This window comes from Rosa chinensis, chromosome 4 (genome assembly GCF_002994745.2).
Source record: "Rosa chinensis cultivar Old Blush chromosome 4, RchiOBHm-V2, whole genome shotgun sequence".
NCBI lineage: Eukaryota > Viridiplantae > Streptophyta > Magnoliopsida > Rosales > Rosaceae > Rosa > Rosa chinensis.
This window is the reverse complement of record NC_037091.1, coordinates 67,060,221-67,077,605: the sequence shown is the minus strand read 5'-3', so window position 1 is coordinate 67,077,605 and position 17,385 is coordinate 67,060,221. Positions and strand designations below refer to the sequence as shown.

Genomic DNA, 17,385 nt, shown 5'->3' with positions numbered 1-17,385 from the left:
AGTGGGAGGAGGCATTCCTTTTATAGGTGAAGGAAGCCATCTCCTTTACATGGTTTTCGATGTGGGACAAGCAAAGATAACTATTCTAGTGTAGAAAGCCTAGTTGTGAGGGTAACTTTGCAAGGCCGGAAAGGTGGCTTCCCGGCGAAGGATTTGCGACTTCCGGATACCGTAGCGTAGCTTGAACATAAGGCTACAAGATGCATGTCTCGGTTGGGCCTCACCATGGCTTGTGGGTGTCCCAAAGAGGGTGTTACTTATGCTTGGTGATGTAGTAAATACTCCATATTGTTGGAGGTATGTACATACATGTACACTATATGTAAATATTTTGTCTAGCCTCTTGGCCACCATATTTTGTCAAATCCTCTCCACGGGAAAGAGACCTAAAAGGGTCTAGACTCCACGAGTCTGTGGTCCACGACCAACCACCAAGCAGTAAGGCAAACGCCTCATAATGACGATGACCGCTACGCGGCATTACAGTCAAACTTTCCTCCTCCTGGAAAGAGTAAAGGGACCAGTTAACGTAGCCCACAACAGCCATTAATCAGGCAGTTAACCCCCAATGCTTGGGTATCAAAGATTAGGTTCACTACCTAAGACCCACTGCCTCCGCGGCATCCCTGACCTTCCCGCTCACGAGCTCTAATGCTCACGCCTTCACGGCACCCCCGAGCTTCGCGCTCTTGCCTTTACGGCACCCCCGAGCTTTCCGCTCAAGAGCTCTAACGCTAACGCCTCCACGACACCCTTGAGCTTCGCGCTCATGCCTTTACGGCATCCCCGAGCTTTCGCTCACGTCTTCCGGGCAACCCCTAGCTTTCACGCTCACGCCGGTCCGGTAACCCCCTAGCTTCCCTCTCACACCTTCCCGGCAAACCCCGAGCTTCCTGCTCGTGCCTTCCCTACAATCATCGAGCTTCCCGCTCACGCCTTCCCGGCAAACAGGGGCTTCCCGCTCGTGCCTTCCGAGCAACCATCAAGCTTCCCGCTCATGCCTTCTCGGCTCCCATCGAGCTTCCCTCTCACGCTTTCCCGGCACCCATCGAGCTTCCCGCTCAGGCCTTCCCGACAGCCCCCGATTTTTCACGCTCTTGACTTCTGGCATTCCCAAAGCTTTACACTCACAGCCCTTCAACATAATACACATTAATGGAACATTGAATTCTTCTACCATTTGTCGTTAGCAACAAATCGAATTCTTTTCGCGTTCCATTAATACGAGAGAAAACCAAACAAACACACGCTTTCGCTTATTCATCTCTCACGAATTACAAACACTAGCCTTCATGGCACTCATGCAACTTAAACCGAGCGTAACCTCGTCAACTCGACATTGTTTGTTTTCTTACGCGCATCACGCATTTATCATTTCATATGTTCACACAACCACATGCGTGCTCTAGTTTATACGTCATACTCGATCATACTCGGCATCATTCACATGTATACATCAACATGTATCAAGCACCTCGTACATTTGTATATGCCAACACATATCAATGCAACTCACATTCGTTGCCCAATACAACAAGCATTCTACATATGTGCGCTTTTGTCCTTATTGTGCAGGTTAACGAGTCCCTTCTTGCTTACGGAGTTCGGGGATTTGTAGGGGCTAGGCGCCTCTCAGACATTACTTATGCTTGATTACATCATGTGTATAACTCCCCAACCAAGAAACTCCTCTTACTTGGAGACTTCGGGAACTTATACATACCTCCAACAATATGGAGGACTTGCTACATCACGAATCATAAGTAACACCCTCTTTGTGGGCCCACAAGCCATAGTGGGGCCCAACCATGACATGCATACTATAGCCCGACATACAACCTACCCCGTGGTAGTCGGAAGCAGCCAAGACGTCGCCGAGAAGCAACCTTCCGGACCTTACCAAGTTACCTTCACAATATGGTTGCTAAGACTAGAATAGTGGTTTTGCATCCCACATCTAAGAAAATGTAAAAGAGAGGGGTTCCCTTACCTATAAAAGGGACCCCTCCTCCCACTTAAACATCATACCATTACATCTCTTGTAATCCTCTTGGGCCTTCCAGCCCAACACACTAGTTAAACTTTCAAATGAATGTAGTCTCCCGCTAAGGCAGGAGATGAACCACTATAGTTCTTGTGTCTCTCTCTCTCTCTCTTACTTTCTATCTTTGACGTTAATTAGACCCCTCGGTCATCAACATTAACAAACTCCTTCCTCAATCGCTCCAACTCTGCATCCTTCTCACCAGCTTGACGCTCAATGACCCTCAGGCGGTCAACCTCTGCTTGTAAAGCACCAACCTGCCCCTCCAACTCCACAACACAATCAGGATAAAGAGCCAAAGTCTCCAAAGCTGCACCACGAAGCTCCAACTTGGCATCGCGCTCCTGGACATGCCTCTCCAACTCTTGCAGACACTCCTCAACAACGCCAACCTGAGTTCTGAGCTCCTCCAAGGCCTTCAGACCAACTTCAGCCCATTACAATTTGCCAGTCAGATCCAAATTTGACTCCCTCAAGGGGGAAACAGCATCCTCCTCCTCCTACCGCCGAGATTCCTCAACAGCAATCGATCGCTCCAATTCCTTCCTTCTTACGATCCCATCGTCAATCGCCCGCCTCATCTCCTCCCGCTCCACTTGGCCTCGATCTAACGCACCCTGCAGCTCACTTGCACCCTCCTTCTCGGCATTCAGCTCCCGTTGCAGTCGAGCGATCTCCCGATCAAAATGAGGGAGCAACTCAGCGGAGGCTTGATAATTCATGTTCACAACCTACATCGCACACCAAACAATCAGAATATTAAAAATAAAATAAAAACAAGGGAAATGGAATGCATGCAAGGTAATCGCGATACGTACCCTCATCAATCTTTCCTGAGCCTCGCAATACCCAAGACGAGGATCCTCGGCATTCACACGGCAGCGATCGCGATGACAGTTGCGCAGATCGGCAACCATATGTAAAATGGCACCATCCGTAATCCCAATCTCGCCAAGGGTACTTGCGAGACCCCCAGCAACCTCATCCTGAGAACCTTGAGAACCTCCACTTGTAGATCTCGAGCACGCTGCACCATCAACCAGAGACCTCTTTCCCCCGAGAGGATCATCGGCAACTCCCACCGGGGGACTCCCAAGACGAAGCTGCTAGGTAGCCCTCCTCCTCGACCCAGCTCAGTCAATACGAGCACAAGTGTCCGACACTTGGTTCCCATCTATCTCGCCCGATCGAACTAGGGCCACCATCTCGCCAACCTGAACACCCCTGAAGTCGCCCTCTCTAACCTCCTGTTGAGCTTCCGGAACCTCAATAGTCAGAATCGCACCACCAACGGCCTGGCTAGTAACCTCAGCCTCCCCGCTATCGATAGTGATAACCTCTCGCGATTCCGGACCATCGGTATCGTCACCAAAAACAATATCCAGCTGCTCCAACACAGCATCTTGCACTAGATGAGCCCTAGCACTGGTATTAGTCTGGCGCCTTTTAGCTTCTTTGAACAGCTCCTCGACGGAGATCTCCACTTCAACCCCGGGCTCCGAGTGATCGTTTACGGCACCACGTTCCACCCCTCCTATAGAGACTCGGGGGGACTGCCTTGCGCCTTCCTGAATCTCGAGGGACTGGCACTCCCTGGCGAGTACTTGGGAAAGTTAACCAGCCTCATCCGCCTGCTCCCAAGAATGAGATGCCTCCTCGACACTGGTTCTTGGTGGCCCCGAGCCACGTGCCCCTCAGCACCCACCTGCTCCTCGGCTCACTAGTTAAGGTACTCTAACACACTCTCGGGAAACCTCAAGTATACTTAATCAGGCAACTGTATATTCACCCGATGATCGGTCACGTACACATCCTTGTCAAGAAGTTCGACGTTGCATCGCCTCGCCATCTCTGACTCCCGCAACAGTTCCATGATTATGACATCGGTGTCAATCTCGGCATATGAAGCATCGCTCTTGCTGGCGGCCTCACTAGGCATATCTGCTACAAAATGAACAAACAATGTTAGCGAGACCATAAATGAATGAACGATCGCATACTGTAAACAACAATGCAAAAACCCTCACCCGGACGCCTCCCTAACTCAAACCTCTCATATATCGGAAGCCTACCCAAGAGATAGAAACCCTTCTTCCCCTTGGGGAACGCGCCCAAAACCCTTGCAACACGCTTCTGCTCTAGCGTGGTTAAGATAGCCTCCTGCCTCACCACGATACAAAGACACGCTGTTAGCACACCAATGGCAAAAAAAAAATTACCAAAAATGCAATCATGATACTCACAGATAGGCTGGAAACAAGTGGGTGCCCGATGCACCATGTCCGAGTTCTTCCAGGGCCCCCAAGGCCCCAACCAGGCAAGGCCTGCCCCTCCAGCGAGCATAAATGTTTGATGGAAGGTCCTCGATAATCACGCGACCGCGTGCTCTAAAATTCACACACCCGCTGTCCCCAGCCTTCATCGAATACTACATCTTGAACATGGAGTTAAACTCACCAATGCTGGGACATTACAGCCTGCTGAGCTTCCACACTAACAAAACTCCCATCAATTGCCTCACCGCATTCGGCAATATCTGTCCCACAGAGATGTTGAGACAAGCAGCAAATACTGCAACTCCTCCGGTATCAGGACCGTCAACCCACACTTAAACTGATACTTGTAAAAGCACGCCCACCCTATCTCGGGGTGACTAAAGCTCTCGCCACCTCTCAAGGGGCGTAATAGTACATTGTTCGGAATACCCCAAGTCGCCCTCATATCGGCGATCTACTCTTCTGTCATACTCGGACCCGACTGGTCAATGGGCATATCGCCAAGGAGCAGTCGCCCACCTGGCGAGTGAGGAATCTCCAACACCTCGACATTCCCCGCCTCGGGAACCTCAAGCCCCACGACATTCGCGGGACGCTCAACCCTACTCGGGATCCCACGAGACGAACCCTCACCACCTCTACGAGAAGTGCCAACACCACCACGAGAAGCGCCAACGCCACCACAAGAAAAGCCCTTAGCGCCTCCACAACACCACGACGAGAAGAACCTTCTCACCTAACGCTACCACGATGCTCCTGTGCCATACTGCGAATGACACCCAAGATAAGTCAATCAATCCCTACTTATCGTCTTCCCCGATCCGCCCCACAAAAATTCAAGATCCCACAGACCTGTTCAGAGTTGCAACCCGGAATTCGACTAAACCCAAAATTTACCCTTCCTAAAGACAAACCGAACCCACAACGACCCAAAACCTACTGGCAACTCTCCACTCTGGCCAAAGACCCCCCGCAAACCCACACTCCACACAAATATTACCAGACAAAACCCAGGAAAGTCGAGAGACAGCATACCTGTTCACTCCTCCAACCGAAAAACGCAAACAACGACGCCAACAACCCAGAATTTCGACCACCAAATGAAAGATTCAAGCTTTCCGAACGCTAAAGACTTTACCTTTACTCACCTCTCTCTGAGTTTCCAACAAAAGCACAGGAATAGTAACCACCCCCATCTCCCTCCTCTGTCTATATATAGGGACCTCGAGAGTACAGGGACTGTTGGACGTGTAAGGACGACGAAACCAAATCCCACCACGTGTCCGACATCTCTAAGCGTTACAGAGGTCATGCGCCGTCGCCTCAACTCCTTACCACTACGCCATTATTACATGTTACGGACTTCAGGACACCGGACTTCCCGCATACGAAAAAAGAATGACAACAGCACACGTGTCACCAGGGCATAGCATATGCTCCAAAATACGCATGAAACCCCACCACGGATATGCGATAGCTACACAATGACAACAAAAAGAATGCCCTCCTCACCCCCACCAATACTCCTCTTAGGTGGGGACTTGACTTGGGGGACTAGGGGTAATGATTGTACGGAAGCCACGTGGCAGGAACTCGCCTTGCACTTCCGATACTTCTACAGTTTTACCAAGGACAAACTCCCCACCTAAGAGAATTCTTGACCGGGGACTTGGGGGACTTGTTGGTATGCATATACCTCCCAGGCACAAGTATCGGAAGCACAAGACTCGCCTAACAAGTGCAGAGTAAAGAAAGAGCTCCTAGCTAGGGGTCCCCATACCCCTTGGGGAGATATCGGGAACCCCAAAGTCCCACACCAAAGGAAATGAAACCAAGCTCCCACAAATCTGCTATATTAAGGTCATCTCTAACAAACCAAAGAGGTAACTGTTTACTATCACTTTCCATTATCATTATCTTATAACGACACTAACTTAGGCATCGGAGCGTTGAAGGCCGGTATACCCGGTCTTCCCTCTGACCTTTGTTTGTTTTACAGATAAGCGAGACTAATAGCAATAGTAGCAGACCAAGATACCCTGTGATTTAGCTCGATAAGACTCTTCCCGAGACAGCTGAAACACAAAGGGTAAATCAACTCGCCAATGAATGCGGATTAGAGCGGGAGTTGACCAGGAATAACCGAGAATCTTCCTTTGAGCGTTGACTCGGAAGTTGGACCGTCAGCTCCAAGACGAGGAGGGGTACCTGTAGAAAACCCTCCAATGCTTAAGTCTATACATTTCTTAGTCGAATAGAGTTGAAAGAGTTGGAATGAGATGTTTACCTGGATGACAAGCCTCCTTTATATAGACGATGACTTACCTGGGGGACAAGCCGCCATTATTTTTGCTTTTATGACTGCATTTAGTTACACATTTATGACGACAATTATTGTTGCATTACCGGTGGTTAATCATGGAACATTTACGACTGTCATTCATTGCGCATTCATAGTCGTATTTATTGCACGTAGTTATTATTGTAGTTAAAGCCGTAATAATCATCGCTTTCATGACCGATATTTATCACAATAAATACAACTATGAATGCGTAATGAATGACTGTCGTAAATGTTTCATCATTCATTGCGCATTCATAGTCGTATTTATTGCACGTAGTTATTGTCGTAGTTAAGACCGCAATAAGCATCGCTTTCATGATTGATATTTATCACCATACTAACTATGGAGTTAATTGCTGTAATGAGGGGTGCAAAAATAATTGACCGCCCCCACAACCCGAGATCCCAAACTCGTCAAATCAAAATAAGAGAACAACTAGTCAGCTTCCTTAACCTCACTCCACGCACTGAGAATGACACCCAAAGCCTAGTCTAACCTAGACCGACGTCGAACAGTCAGTCAAGCGCCACTGATTGCGTGAAGCCCTAAAACTAGGGTTTCAACTCCTTCCACTCTACTATATGAAAACCGAAATTTGACTCGCTTTGTTGTTTCTAATATTCATGCTTAACTTGTACGATTTGTTTAGGGGTACATGGTATAATTACAAACCTTATACCTTGTTCCACATTTTGTTTTTTCTATTTTTTTGTTTTCCTTTTACTTGCATTCCCTATTTAAATGTTGTGGTAACAAGTTTAAATCTTATTAACATGATATATAAGGCCTAAAAAAAAGAGATCCCTCATGGCCTCACTAGAAGAGCCATGTGTGTACATTTATATAAGGCCCCGTTCTAAAGAGAACTTTATTTTTAAAATTTGAAGACTTTTACTAATTTTTTACCAATCCACGACTTCATTCAATGATTTCAACTATCAATCCATTAGATTTCCATGCACGCGTGTCAAGTGGCTGGTGTATATATAAAGCAAAAAAGGCCTTCAAAAAATCAAATTCAAAGCCTTGAACACCAGAAGGTTTTATACAATACCTCCGACAGAAATATCTTACACTGCCCACAGATCTATCGCATTAGGACATAAATATTTTACACTGAAAGACATATAAATCAGCATTAAGGTGGCCAAAAAATACAATTTAACTTAGCGGACTTGTAAATACTAAATAGCGAGGAATGGATCGGTAGTCTCTTCTCCACGAGCAGAAATGGAATGGTATTTGCAAATTGCGCAAACAGGATGCAGGGTGACATGTCAATTAGCCTCTCGTTTTTTTAGTGAATAGTTAGAGCCAGCTTGTAGTTAGCACTAATGTACAGCAAGGGTGTGCCCAAGCCAGGGCCAGGCAAGACAAAGGATCGAATCATCAGGTGTTGAAAGAAGATGGGTTCATTGCTCCAAAATGCAACCCCCTCGAAAACAGCATAAATTAACTATGTAGTCCTCTCAGTCATGAAACTTCTTGAAGAGCTAAATTCAACTCTTGTGCAGACTTTGCAATTGATCCTCCTCTTCTATGGGCAAAAGAATGAACAAAAGGATATTGGCATCTCCGGCAAATGAAGTAGAATGCAAAGCAAAGAGTAGTTGCAAAGAAAATGAGAAAAAAAGAAAAGAAAAGAAGTGGTCCAAGCCCACAAAACTACAAAAAGGGCACCTGGTAAGAGCAGGCAAACAGCATTTGACCTTTTCAAGCTCCATGAAACACATGTTGCAACGCTCCAGCCTATGATAGCCAATAAATGTACCTTTGATTAGTGCTTAAAATCTAAATACATAAAGGTAAAGATGATAAAAAAGAATATAAGAACTGTAAAGAAAAATATACATCAGAGCAAGGCAAAGCATACCTTTGCTCGGCTTCAATATCTACACCAACAGATGATGATGCTGATAATGTTGAATAGATAACAGAACCAAATATTCTAACCAGCTTGAGCAGCATTTCTAAAGAAATGCCTAAATGCCTGGATACGATCAGTTAGTCATATAATGAGAAGAAAACTTGCAGTTGAAAGAAAACCTAAACAAAAAAATTCAACAATGGCAACCGCTATTGTTCTCGTAAGGTGAAATTTCACTTGCAACGAGGTACTATCTTAACTTTTTAAATCTTACAAACAAATTTATCACATGACATGATTTTAATCACATGGTGTGCCACGTGTCAATATTCGGCCAGACAAATATGGTGCCCGTACAGCACTGGAAAACCACATGGAATTCCAAGTGATAAGTAAATGACAAAAATAAAAAATCTGCATGTCTCCAAACAATGTAGGTTGACAAAAAAAAAATGAAGGTCAAAAGCTTATAAAATTATAAGAAATAAGCACACAATCCCGGAAGTGTGTGCTGAGAAAATGCCAAGAAGATGCGTATCAAATTAACAAGACACGACAACAAATCATCAAGGGTATTTTCTGCGCAAGCACTGGGGTTGGGGAAACCATAACTTCAACTTAAGAAATACAAAAGTTATGCTAGAAGGTAGCAAAGATCGCCAATTTAAAAAATTAATATTTTTGTTTTTGTTGTGGACTTTTGATGTTTCATGCAGCAAATAAACAAACATACATCTGCTGCTTTAAAGTGCTTAGCAGCAACAAAACTATAGAAAAATAGGAAGGAGAATGCAATCAATTCTTACCTATCCATGTTGCTTACATAAAACTCCTGCTTTAAACTGCTTAGGAGCAACAAAACTGAAGAAAAAAAAGGAAGGAGAATGCTATCAGTTCTTACCTGTCCATGTTGCTTTCTAGAAGGCCAGTGAGGAGTGGCAGAAGACAAGTGCATACATCCAGGGTGACAATGTCAATTTTGTCCGCCATAATGCTAATTACATCAGCAATGACCTGGATTAACAGCACACAAAAAAATAAAAAAATAAGTAAAAATTAACATTAAAAGGCCATATGTTCTGCATTCTAATTTCTAGAGTTTAGAAACTGAAAATAAATAAATAAATAAACAAATTCAGACAATACCACAGAAATTACTTACAGCATGATCCGACATCTTCTCCATCGCACCAATTACCCCCTTAACATCATTTCTCTGCCAATATCTATACACTGCCTGCAAATAATTACCCACCACTTTCAGCAATTTACTGGTTACTGATTAATTAGGCATATTCTGTCTAAAAATACTGTTGTGACTAAGCAACACTTCAAAGAGTAGTACAATTAATTTCAAACCCATCAACAAACCATACACTACTTTCATCCCCTCCATTTCTCTCATCTTTAACGCTAGCATCAAAAACATTTCTCTAACTTCTACCACAATTTAAAAGAGATTGCATCTTCGTAGCCGGAATGATGCAAACAGGAAATGCTCAAACAAACCTAATTATAAAAAAGAAAAGAAATATTGAAATACAACTCATGTGCTTCTTTGATATAGGAAATTAGAACTTGTTACAAGAAAGAAAGATGGAATCCAATAAATAAGGGACAAGAAGTTCATCAAAGCACAATTGACTACCCCACTTAACAAAAATTGCTGCACTGAGCTACACATCAATTCAAAGATGCCTAAAGGCCCTATAAAGAAAGACAAGAAAAATAGCACAGCACAAAATCTTAAGCATCCCAAAATCAATAAAGATAACCTGTAACTTGGCTGAACGAGATTGCATGGAGCTAACAAATTGGTCATGTTTTTCCAAAAGATCTGCAATAGCATCCTCATCACTAGCAGATACCGTTTCTTTTTCAGTAGATGTAGGATAGCCTCTCTGCTTAACCTTCAATCAAAAAATAAATAAAAAATTATATAAATTAAAATTTCTATCATAGGCCGGTTTATGGTATATCGTATATCATCAGTGCTCAAAATAATTTTATGGGGAAGGAAAAAGTACTTCGAGAAATGGGCAATGAATTTGCAATTAAATTTAACTTATGGCAGATGCCATCCTTAAAAAGAAAATAACAATCATGAACCATTTTCTTAAATGCTTTATATAAAGGATGTAATGAAAGAAAGGTGCACAAAAAAGCATGACAGATATATGAAATGTAGCCATACCGCATTCAAAGGGTTCATTGCAGATGCTGTTACCATGGTAGAATCGGAGGTAGGTCCCTCATAGTTAGAATATCTATCTCTTCTCTCAAAATTTACAGCAATTGACCTCATTCTACCTAGATACACCATATATAACTTGGGTCATACTTCAATACACTATTCATAGAAATGAAGCATGACTGAAAAGAGCTATACCTCCTCTTTGACCTTCAGCAGAGTATGCATCTCTCATCACCTTATGCCCTCGAGTTTCAGCTAAGTAAGAAAAAAGCAAAGATGAAAGGAGGAAAGAAAAGGAGCTAAATGTAAAGACAAATTCATAAGTAATATTCAGATAAGAAATAGATAAACTTTCATATATACCCCAGTAATCACTCAATAATAAACTACCCTGGTGAGACCCGAGGAATGAAATTAAATGAACTGACATTACTACCAGGCTACCACCACACCAGCCTATAAACAACTGTACACTCAACATTCTTGTTGAAGAGAACCCAATGCAAAATTAATTGGTCATGTGTGGAGAGGCCTATGACCAAATGTCACAAGGTGTAAAATTCCAAAAATGAGAATCTATATTCTCCCTCCCTCCTGATTGATATGACTGAGTCAAACATGTGGAAGAACTAAATAAGTGAGGTGCCGAACACGTGGGTTATGGGTTACTCACTCTTAAAACCAATTGGCAATAGGTAGAGAGGCTCAACACCTTATATATTGCAGTACAAGTCTTAGAATTCCCAATCTAGAATTCTGTAATAAAAAATTCTCATGTCCAACAAATCTGTCATCTTTCAGGTTCATGAGTTATATTTGATTTGTTAGGTTTCGTCCTATGGCCTGTGGTAGATGTACATATGCTACATGTCATTCTCAGTCCAACAAACAATTAACAAATGAAGTAGTTGATGCATGAAAAATAAGGGCAATCCTGTGTTCCAATTGAGACTAAAAACATCTTATTGTAGCTATGGGGTATAGTCAGGAATATAAACATCGTCAATGTTTCTCGTTTAGAAAAACTATGAGTGGAAAGTGTAGGACTAGAGATTAGACACATACAACTTTCATGCTGGTAGCTAGCAGTTGGCTCCATCAGTGAACTTGTTTCCTGCTTCCCAGGTCCAATGCATCTGTCATCCTTCATGTTTTTTTCGGTATCGATTCCTTGGCTTGAGCTTATAACTGTTGAGAAACCGCTCCCATCTACAGCACTGCTTAACTCACTAGCCTTAGAAGTCGTCGATTCAGAAACTATAGAGACAGTTGGCTTATCCACTTCTTCTCTGGTATTGGAAAACTTTCGGAAATCATTCGTCTTTGACTGCGAAGAGAATGGCATTGTTCTTCCAGCAACACTGGCTTCTTTTCTAGACTCGGCGGCCAGCTCTGACCTGACACTAGTTCTAGGCACAATTACAGGTATGACATCCGACTTGTTAAAGGTCGGAACACTGGTCTTGACGGAATTCCTTTTCAGGGTTGTTGCACTAGGAACTGACACTGAACTAGCAACAATAGTTTTTGGACTGGAGTTCAGACTGATCCTTTGAGGAGTACCAGGAACACTTCCAGTGGCTTCATACAGGACCGACAATGATGCATAAAAAAGTCTAAACATCAGAGTGAATTAATAGCAAACACAATTGTAAAAGAGCCATGAGGAAATTTGTGATAAAACAGATATGTGAATTTCAAATACAATAAATACACAGAAATATTCCAACAAGAAATTAAAAAGTTCAGGGGTTACAAAGCTGCCTACATGTCAAAAATTTTGGCTCCTTGGCGGGATCTGAATTTTGGGAAACTGATAACCTTCCAAGAGATTTTGTTTCCTTCACTAGAGAATCTGAACTTTGGGAAACAGAGAGCCGGCCCAAACTAGATCTAGCAGCGTTCTCATTGAGTACTGACAGATTACCACCAGACAATGGTTTTGATTCTGAGTGCCCATTCAATCTGCTAGCATTACTGATTGCATATGGCTCAATGCGCTGCCAATAAACACATCAGTTTGAAATGGATATCTACTACCACCAGGTACAAGCAAGAAAATCCCCTAGTGAGGACAAAGATGAACTGAGAAATACCGAGATGTCTACAACCCACACTCCAACACAACTCTGATTGTAGGAGCATCCAAGAAGCTTCCCCTCATGAACATTAAGATCTGACAATCGTGACCATCCCACATCCACGGCATCATGGCATCTTATTGGTTCCCACGAGAATACCTACATAATAAAAATATGGGTATGCATATTTTATGGCTTATAATTGGTATAAAGGATTGCAAGAGCTTACCTTCAAACTTTCATGCAATCCACAGAGTAGGGCCCTCCCATCCGGACTAAAAGTCAAAGAACGCACTCCAGTTGTCTGATTTAGAAGCTCAGAAGTTAAACAGATATTACAGTTGAAGAAACAAAGTCCAAAAGAATTTAAGACGCTGATATGGAACTTTAGTTATATTAGTTAAGAACCAAGAGCAGTGCTGAGTGGGACATATAAGTACCTCAGGTCCAGCGGAGCCAATTAGCTCAAAGGTTTCAAGATCCCAAAATTTAACTGTCCTATCTGCCGAACCTGAAAGCAAAGATGAAGAAAAAAGAAGTGAGTTATCTTTGAGATTAATATATTTGAGATGTGCACTTTTAATTGATAACTCATTTTTAGAGTGCGATGCACAAGCAGATGGCTTTTTTTTCTTTCTTTTTTTCAGGTCATAGCAGAAGCAGATGTCATAAGTACATTACTACATTGTATGAGTTGAGCAGCATGCTATAAACATTTTTTTTTAAAGCACACATTTTGAGGAGTGACACAGCATTTCTGGGAACTTTGGGTGTTAATCAAGATCCCATTCAAATAGGATACATGCAAGAAAACGCACTTGGATGGTGTTTAGATGCACCTCAAAAACACCAGGGCAAACATGTTCTTTTAAATCCACATAAATTTTTCAGTTGATAATAGATTACACTGAGCATTAAAAAGCAGACCATTATAAAAGCTAGTGGATCCAAATTTATACACCACTTTAAGCCCTGCTATGAAAATCTTAAGGCAAACAAATCTATGTCGAAGAGTATAATACTGATTTTCTAATTACATGAACAATTATAGAACTAAAGCAGAAAGGATTAAGAATTTATGTAGAAAGGGATTAGGCACGTTACTACTTCAGAGGCATATCTGAATGTTTTGAATATACAAAGAACATATGAAAATATAAGGCAAGTCAAATACTCTTCTGCATTGATGCTAAAGAGTGGGAACTAGCAAGAAGCTAATGTTGTACTGTTCTCCAAATTCAGCCTTAGCTTCAGAAAGATTGAGCTAATGGGAAACAGGACATCTACTAAGAAACTTTAAGAGTAACAAGAAAATAGAGAATCAAACAGTCTGATGGATGAAGTCAACTTTAATTAAATTGCCTACCCTTCTGGAGTCTAAGACATCTTCTCACCTCATAACAGAACAAAGGAATGCGTCATGATTTTCTAAAAGCTCTACATGCATATCTTAAACCACAAAATAAACAGCAATAGTTGTATACTAGCTGCAAGTAAGATAAGAGATAAAACCTAGAATATGTTCAGCTACAGGATGACGAAATGATGCATTAACATATAACTAATAATCCACTAATTCTAGGTAGTATCAGGATACAAAGATACTAACCCAATTCCGTTGACAAAGGAAATAATGACACTGCAATATTTAGCCAATAATGCCAGAAAAACTGCAGAACCGATTAGCCGAGAAGAAATAGTATCACTAACCTGTTGCTAGTAGGAATTCATGGGGATGAAAGTCTATGCATTGTATCTGGCCCTCATGACATTTAAAATCATGCAGGAGCTTTCCAGCAGTCAGATCCCACAACTGTTAAATATAAGATGTGGATTTATATACTTGTAAGAAAAGAGAAAGAAAAAGACAATGATTTAGTTCTCTTTTTACAGATTATCTGACAATTGACATGTGTTATGTACTTATGTTCCACGAAGATAGAATCTGATCTTTTTCATATCTTAAATGAAGAAAGAAAAAAAATCTAACCTTCACAGTGTTGTCCTCTCCACCAGAAACAACCCAACGTCCATCTGGGGTAAACCTGATAGCATTGACTCCTCGTGTGTGGCCTTTGTATGTGTGAATACACCCCTTCTTCCTGATATCCCATATTTTTAAATTTGTGTCCAGGGAGCCAGATGCAAAGAACTCTCCAAAAGGATGGAAGTCGACAGATATACAATTGGATCTGTGACCAGTAAGGGTGCGAACAACTAGACAAAAGACATGTTGCAAAAGCAACTAATCAAAACATAAAATGAAATCTAAAAGACCATTTTACAACATAAAATAAATATGTAGAGGGTGTAAATCAGATTTACACCCTGTTGGTCTATTGTTGTTATGAATCTAATGGTATAAATGACAGAATAAAGATAAGATAGCATACTTTTTGCCTCCTCCAAATCCCAAAGCTTAATTGTACCACTTGCAGCACCTGCAGCTACTAAGACCTCTGAAGAATCAAAGCTTACTGAATCAATGCCACTGGTGTGTCCAGACAAACTCTGCAGGTTGAGAGTATATTAATAATTAATTGTGATAGAGATTCAATGTTGATGGAAAAATGGGACGAGTATGAATTAAGTGATAAGAGTGAAGAGCTTACGAGTAAGGCATTGGGTTTGCCAATGGCCCAAAGATTGACCTTGTGATCTTCTCCGCCAGTAACAAGAACCCTGGAAGTTTTCCTGCCAATCTTGAGGCAATTGACGGCGGAAGTATGTGCTACGAATTCCTCTGAGACAAAAACCAGGTCAAGGCTCAAACTATTCCATGTAATCTTCTTCTTCCATATATAATACTAATACAGCTGCCTGGGCATTCATTAATTCATTCAGATTTTGCAATCAATCATCACCACAACTAAAACTAAATCAAAAAAAAAAAAAAAAAACAAGGAGGAGGATACGTAATTTGTAAGCGCGCTTAGTAGTCATGAGCAACGGAACGGAAGATAAGCAGAAGAAACCCTAGCAAATTTCTTTACGGTCGAATTTTCTGTAAAGAAATGTAGCGATAACAGCTCTCGTCTCCAGACATTCAAATCCCGATTATGCCCGTTTCCTCTTGTTCAGTCCAGATCTCTATGAATTTTTCAAAATTTAATTGAATAAAAATGGATGATGATGAAATAGAATATAGAATATAGATCAGAAAGCTGTTCAAGGACAATGAAAGCTTACAGGAGAGGAGAGGAGAGGAGGTACATTGGTATTGGTTGGTTGGCTGGCTGGAAATGCTTCTTGCTTTCAAATTTCTCTTTCTTCTTCGCTGAAGCAAAGCAACTCTCTCTCTCTCTCTCTAGTTTCTACTTCCTTTGGCGTCTTTGTTCAAGTTTCTTTTTTGTTTTTCTTTTCTAAAAACAATAAAAGGAGAAAAACTGAAAATACGGGAAAACAGTAGCGTAATAGAGTATTCTTAGAAGATAATTAAAGTCGGAGGGAAGGAAGTTACTGTCGAGGTAAATTCAATTTCATTTCCCAGAGTGGATGGCCCATCACTCCATCACGAAGCAATATATCTCGTTGTCGGTTGCTCGATCAAACTCAAAGAAAGAGGCCGCTCTCTCCATTTGATTTTGATTCTTTTTCTTTTTCTTTCACTGATTTTACATTTTAATCTTTTCTGTTTTTTCTTTTTCTTAATCCCTTCAAGTTTACATGAAACCCCATAAAATGTATTCTTTGAAACGTCATTCATCTGTTATTTTTATAGAAGTTAATATTCTTCATATATAATAAATAAGAAAACAATCAAAATTTAGAAGATTCTGCCATTTCTATATTACTAGCCTTCTTGCATATGCTTGCATGTGCGTAAGTCCTTTTAACCAACGTGAACTAGTCACCCCACCCGTCTTCATGAGTTCAACTTGATGCACGAATTTCATTGTTTCACATAACATGTCATAAATGGTATGGAATTTTTTATTTTTTTTTAAATAAAAATGGTATGGATTTAGACAAAACCAAAAATGTTCACCATAGTTCCTTAAATTCAATTAGATTTCTTTTGAAAGATCAATTAGATATACGAGAGAGAGAGAGAGAGAGCCTCATGTCTCTATCTAGAAGAAGGGGAAAAAAAAATTGCGTTCATCCCCCACCCTTTAATCAACAGTTTGCAAAGGAGGGTGGTTTCCCTATTCAAGCACATAGTTCTGTTTACTACTTGTCTACTTTCTCCAATCCAATTTTTACTTTCTCCCATTATCTTCACCAGATGAAAACCACATTCTTTTTCACTGTCTTCCTCCACCACCCAAGCTCTCTTTTGGATGGTCAATTGCATTTTCCTCTCTTCTTTTTCTTGAGCGGTTGTATATGTTCCCGATACATTTGTCAATCATCACAACAACCATAGAGTTGAAGCCTTGTTAATGGCGAGAGACTGAGATCTTCTTTACACTCTTACAATAATTCAAACCTCTTTCGGGCTGAGAAAAAGAAACGGGTATTCTATCAAAAAATCCATCGAATGACACCGACGAAGCTTGTCAACTCTCCTCTATTGGTGGTACGCAAATCAGGCTAAGGACATCTCTAACATAATACTTAATTTTTTAAGAAAAT

The 17,385-nt window shown here is 41.7% G+C and overlaps 1 protein-coding gene across 3 annotated transcripts; it reads right to left on the bottom strand.

Annotated features, from left to right (window-relative positions):
• Nucleotides 1-7,652: 7,652 nt before the first annotated feature.
• Nucleotides 7,653-16,161, bottom strand: LOC112197356 (katanin p80 WD40 repeat-containing subunit B1 homolog KTN80.3). Of its 3 annotated transcripts, none has more exons than XM_024337985.2 (19): nt 16,021-16,161; nt 15,723-15,897; nt 15,420-15,550; nt 15,201-15,318; nt 14,798-15,024; nt 14,518-14,620; nt 13,248-13,318; nt 13,037-13,111; nt 12,823-12,966; nt 12,495-12,726; nt 11,792-12,307; nt 10,922-10,981; nt 10,727-10,842; nt 10,308-10,442; nt 9,695-9,769; nt 9,434-9,546; nt 8,539-8,655; nt 8,346-8,414; nt 7,653-8,202 (listed from the first exon to the last, which is right to left on the bottom strand). In XM_024337985.2, the coding sequence occupies exons 2-19, from the start codon at nt 15,748-15,750 to the stop codon at nt 8,139-8,141; spliced, it is 2,394 nt and encodes a 797-aa protein (XP_024193753.1). In that variant the 5' UTR covers nt 15,751-15,897; nt 16,021-16,161; the 3' UTR covers nt 7,653-8,138. The 3 variants fall into 3 exon arrangements, with proteins under 3 accessions (XP_024193753.1, XP_024193752.1, XP_024193754.1); XM_024337984.2 differs by having other exon boundaries at nt 15,997-16,156; XM_024337986.2 differs by having other exon boundaries at nt 7,653-8,199; nt 15,997-16,156.
• Nucleotides 16,162-17,385: the final 1,224 nt, after the last annotated feature.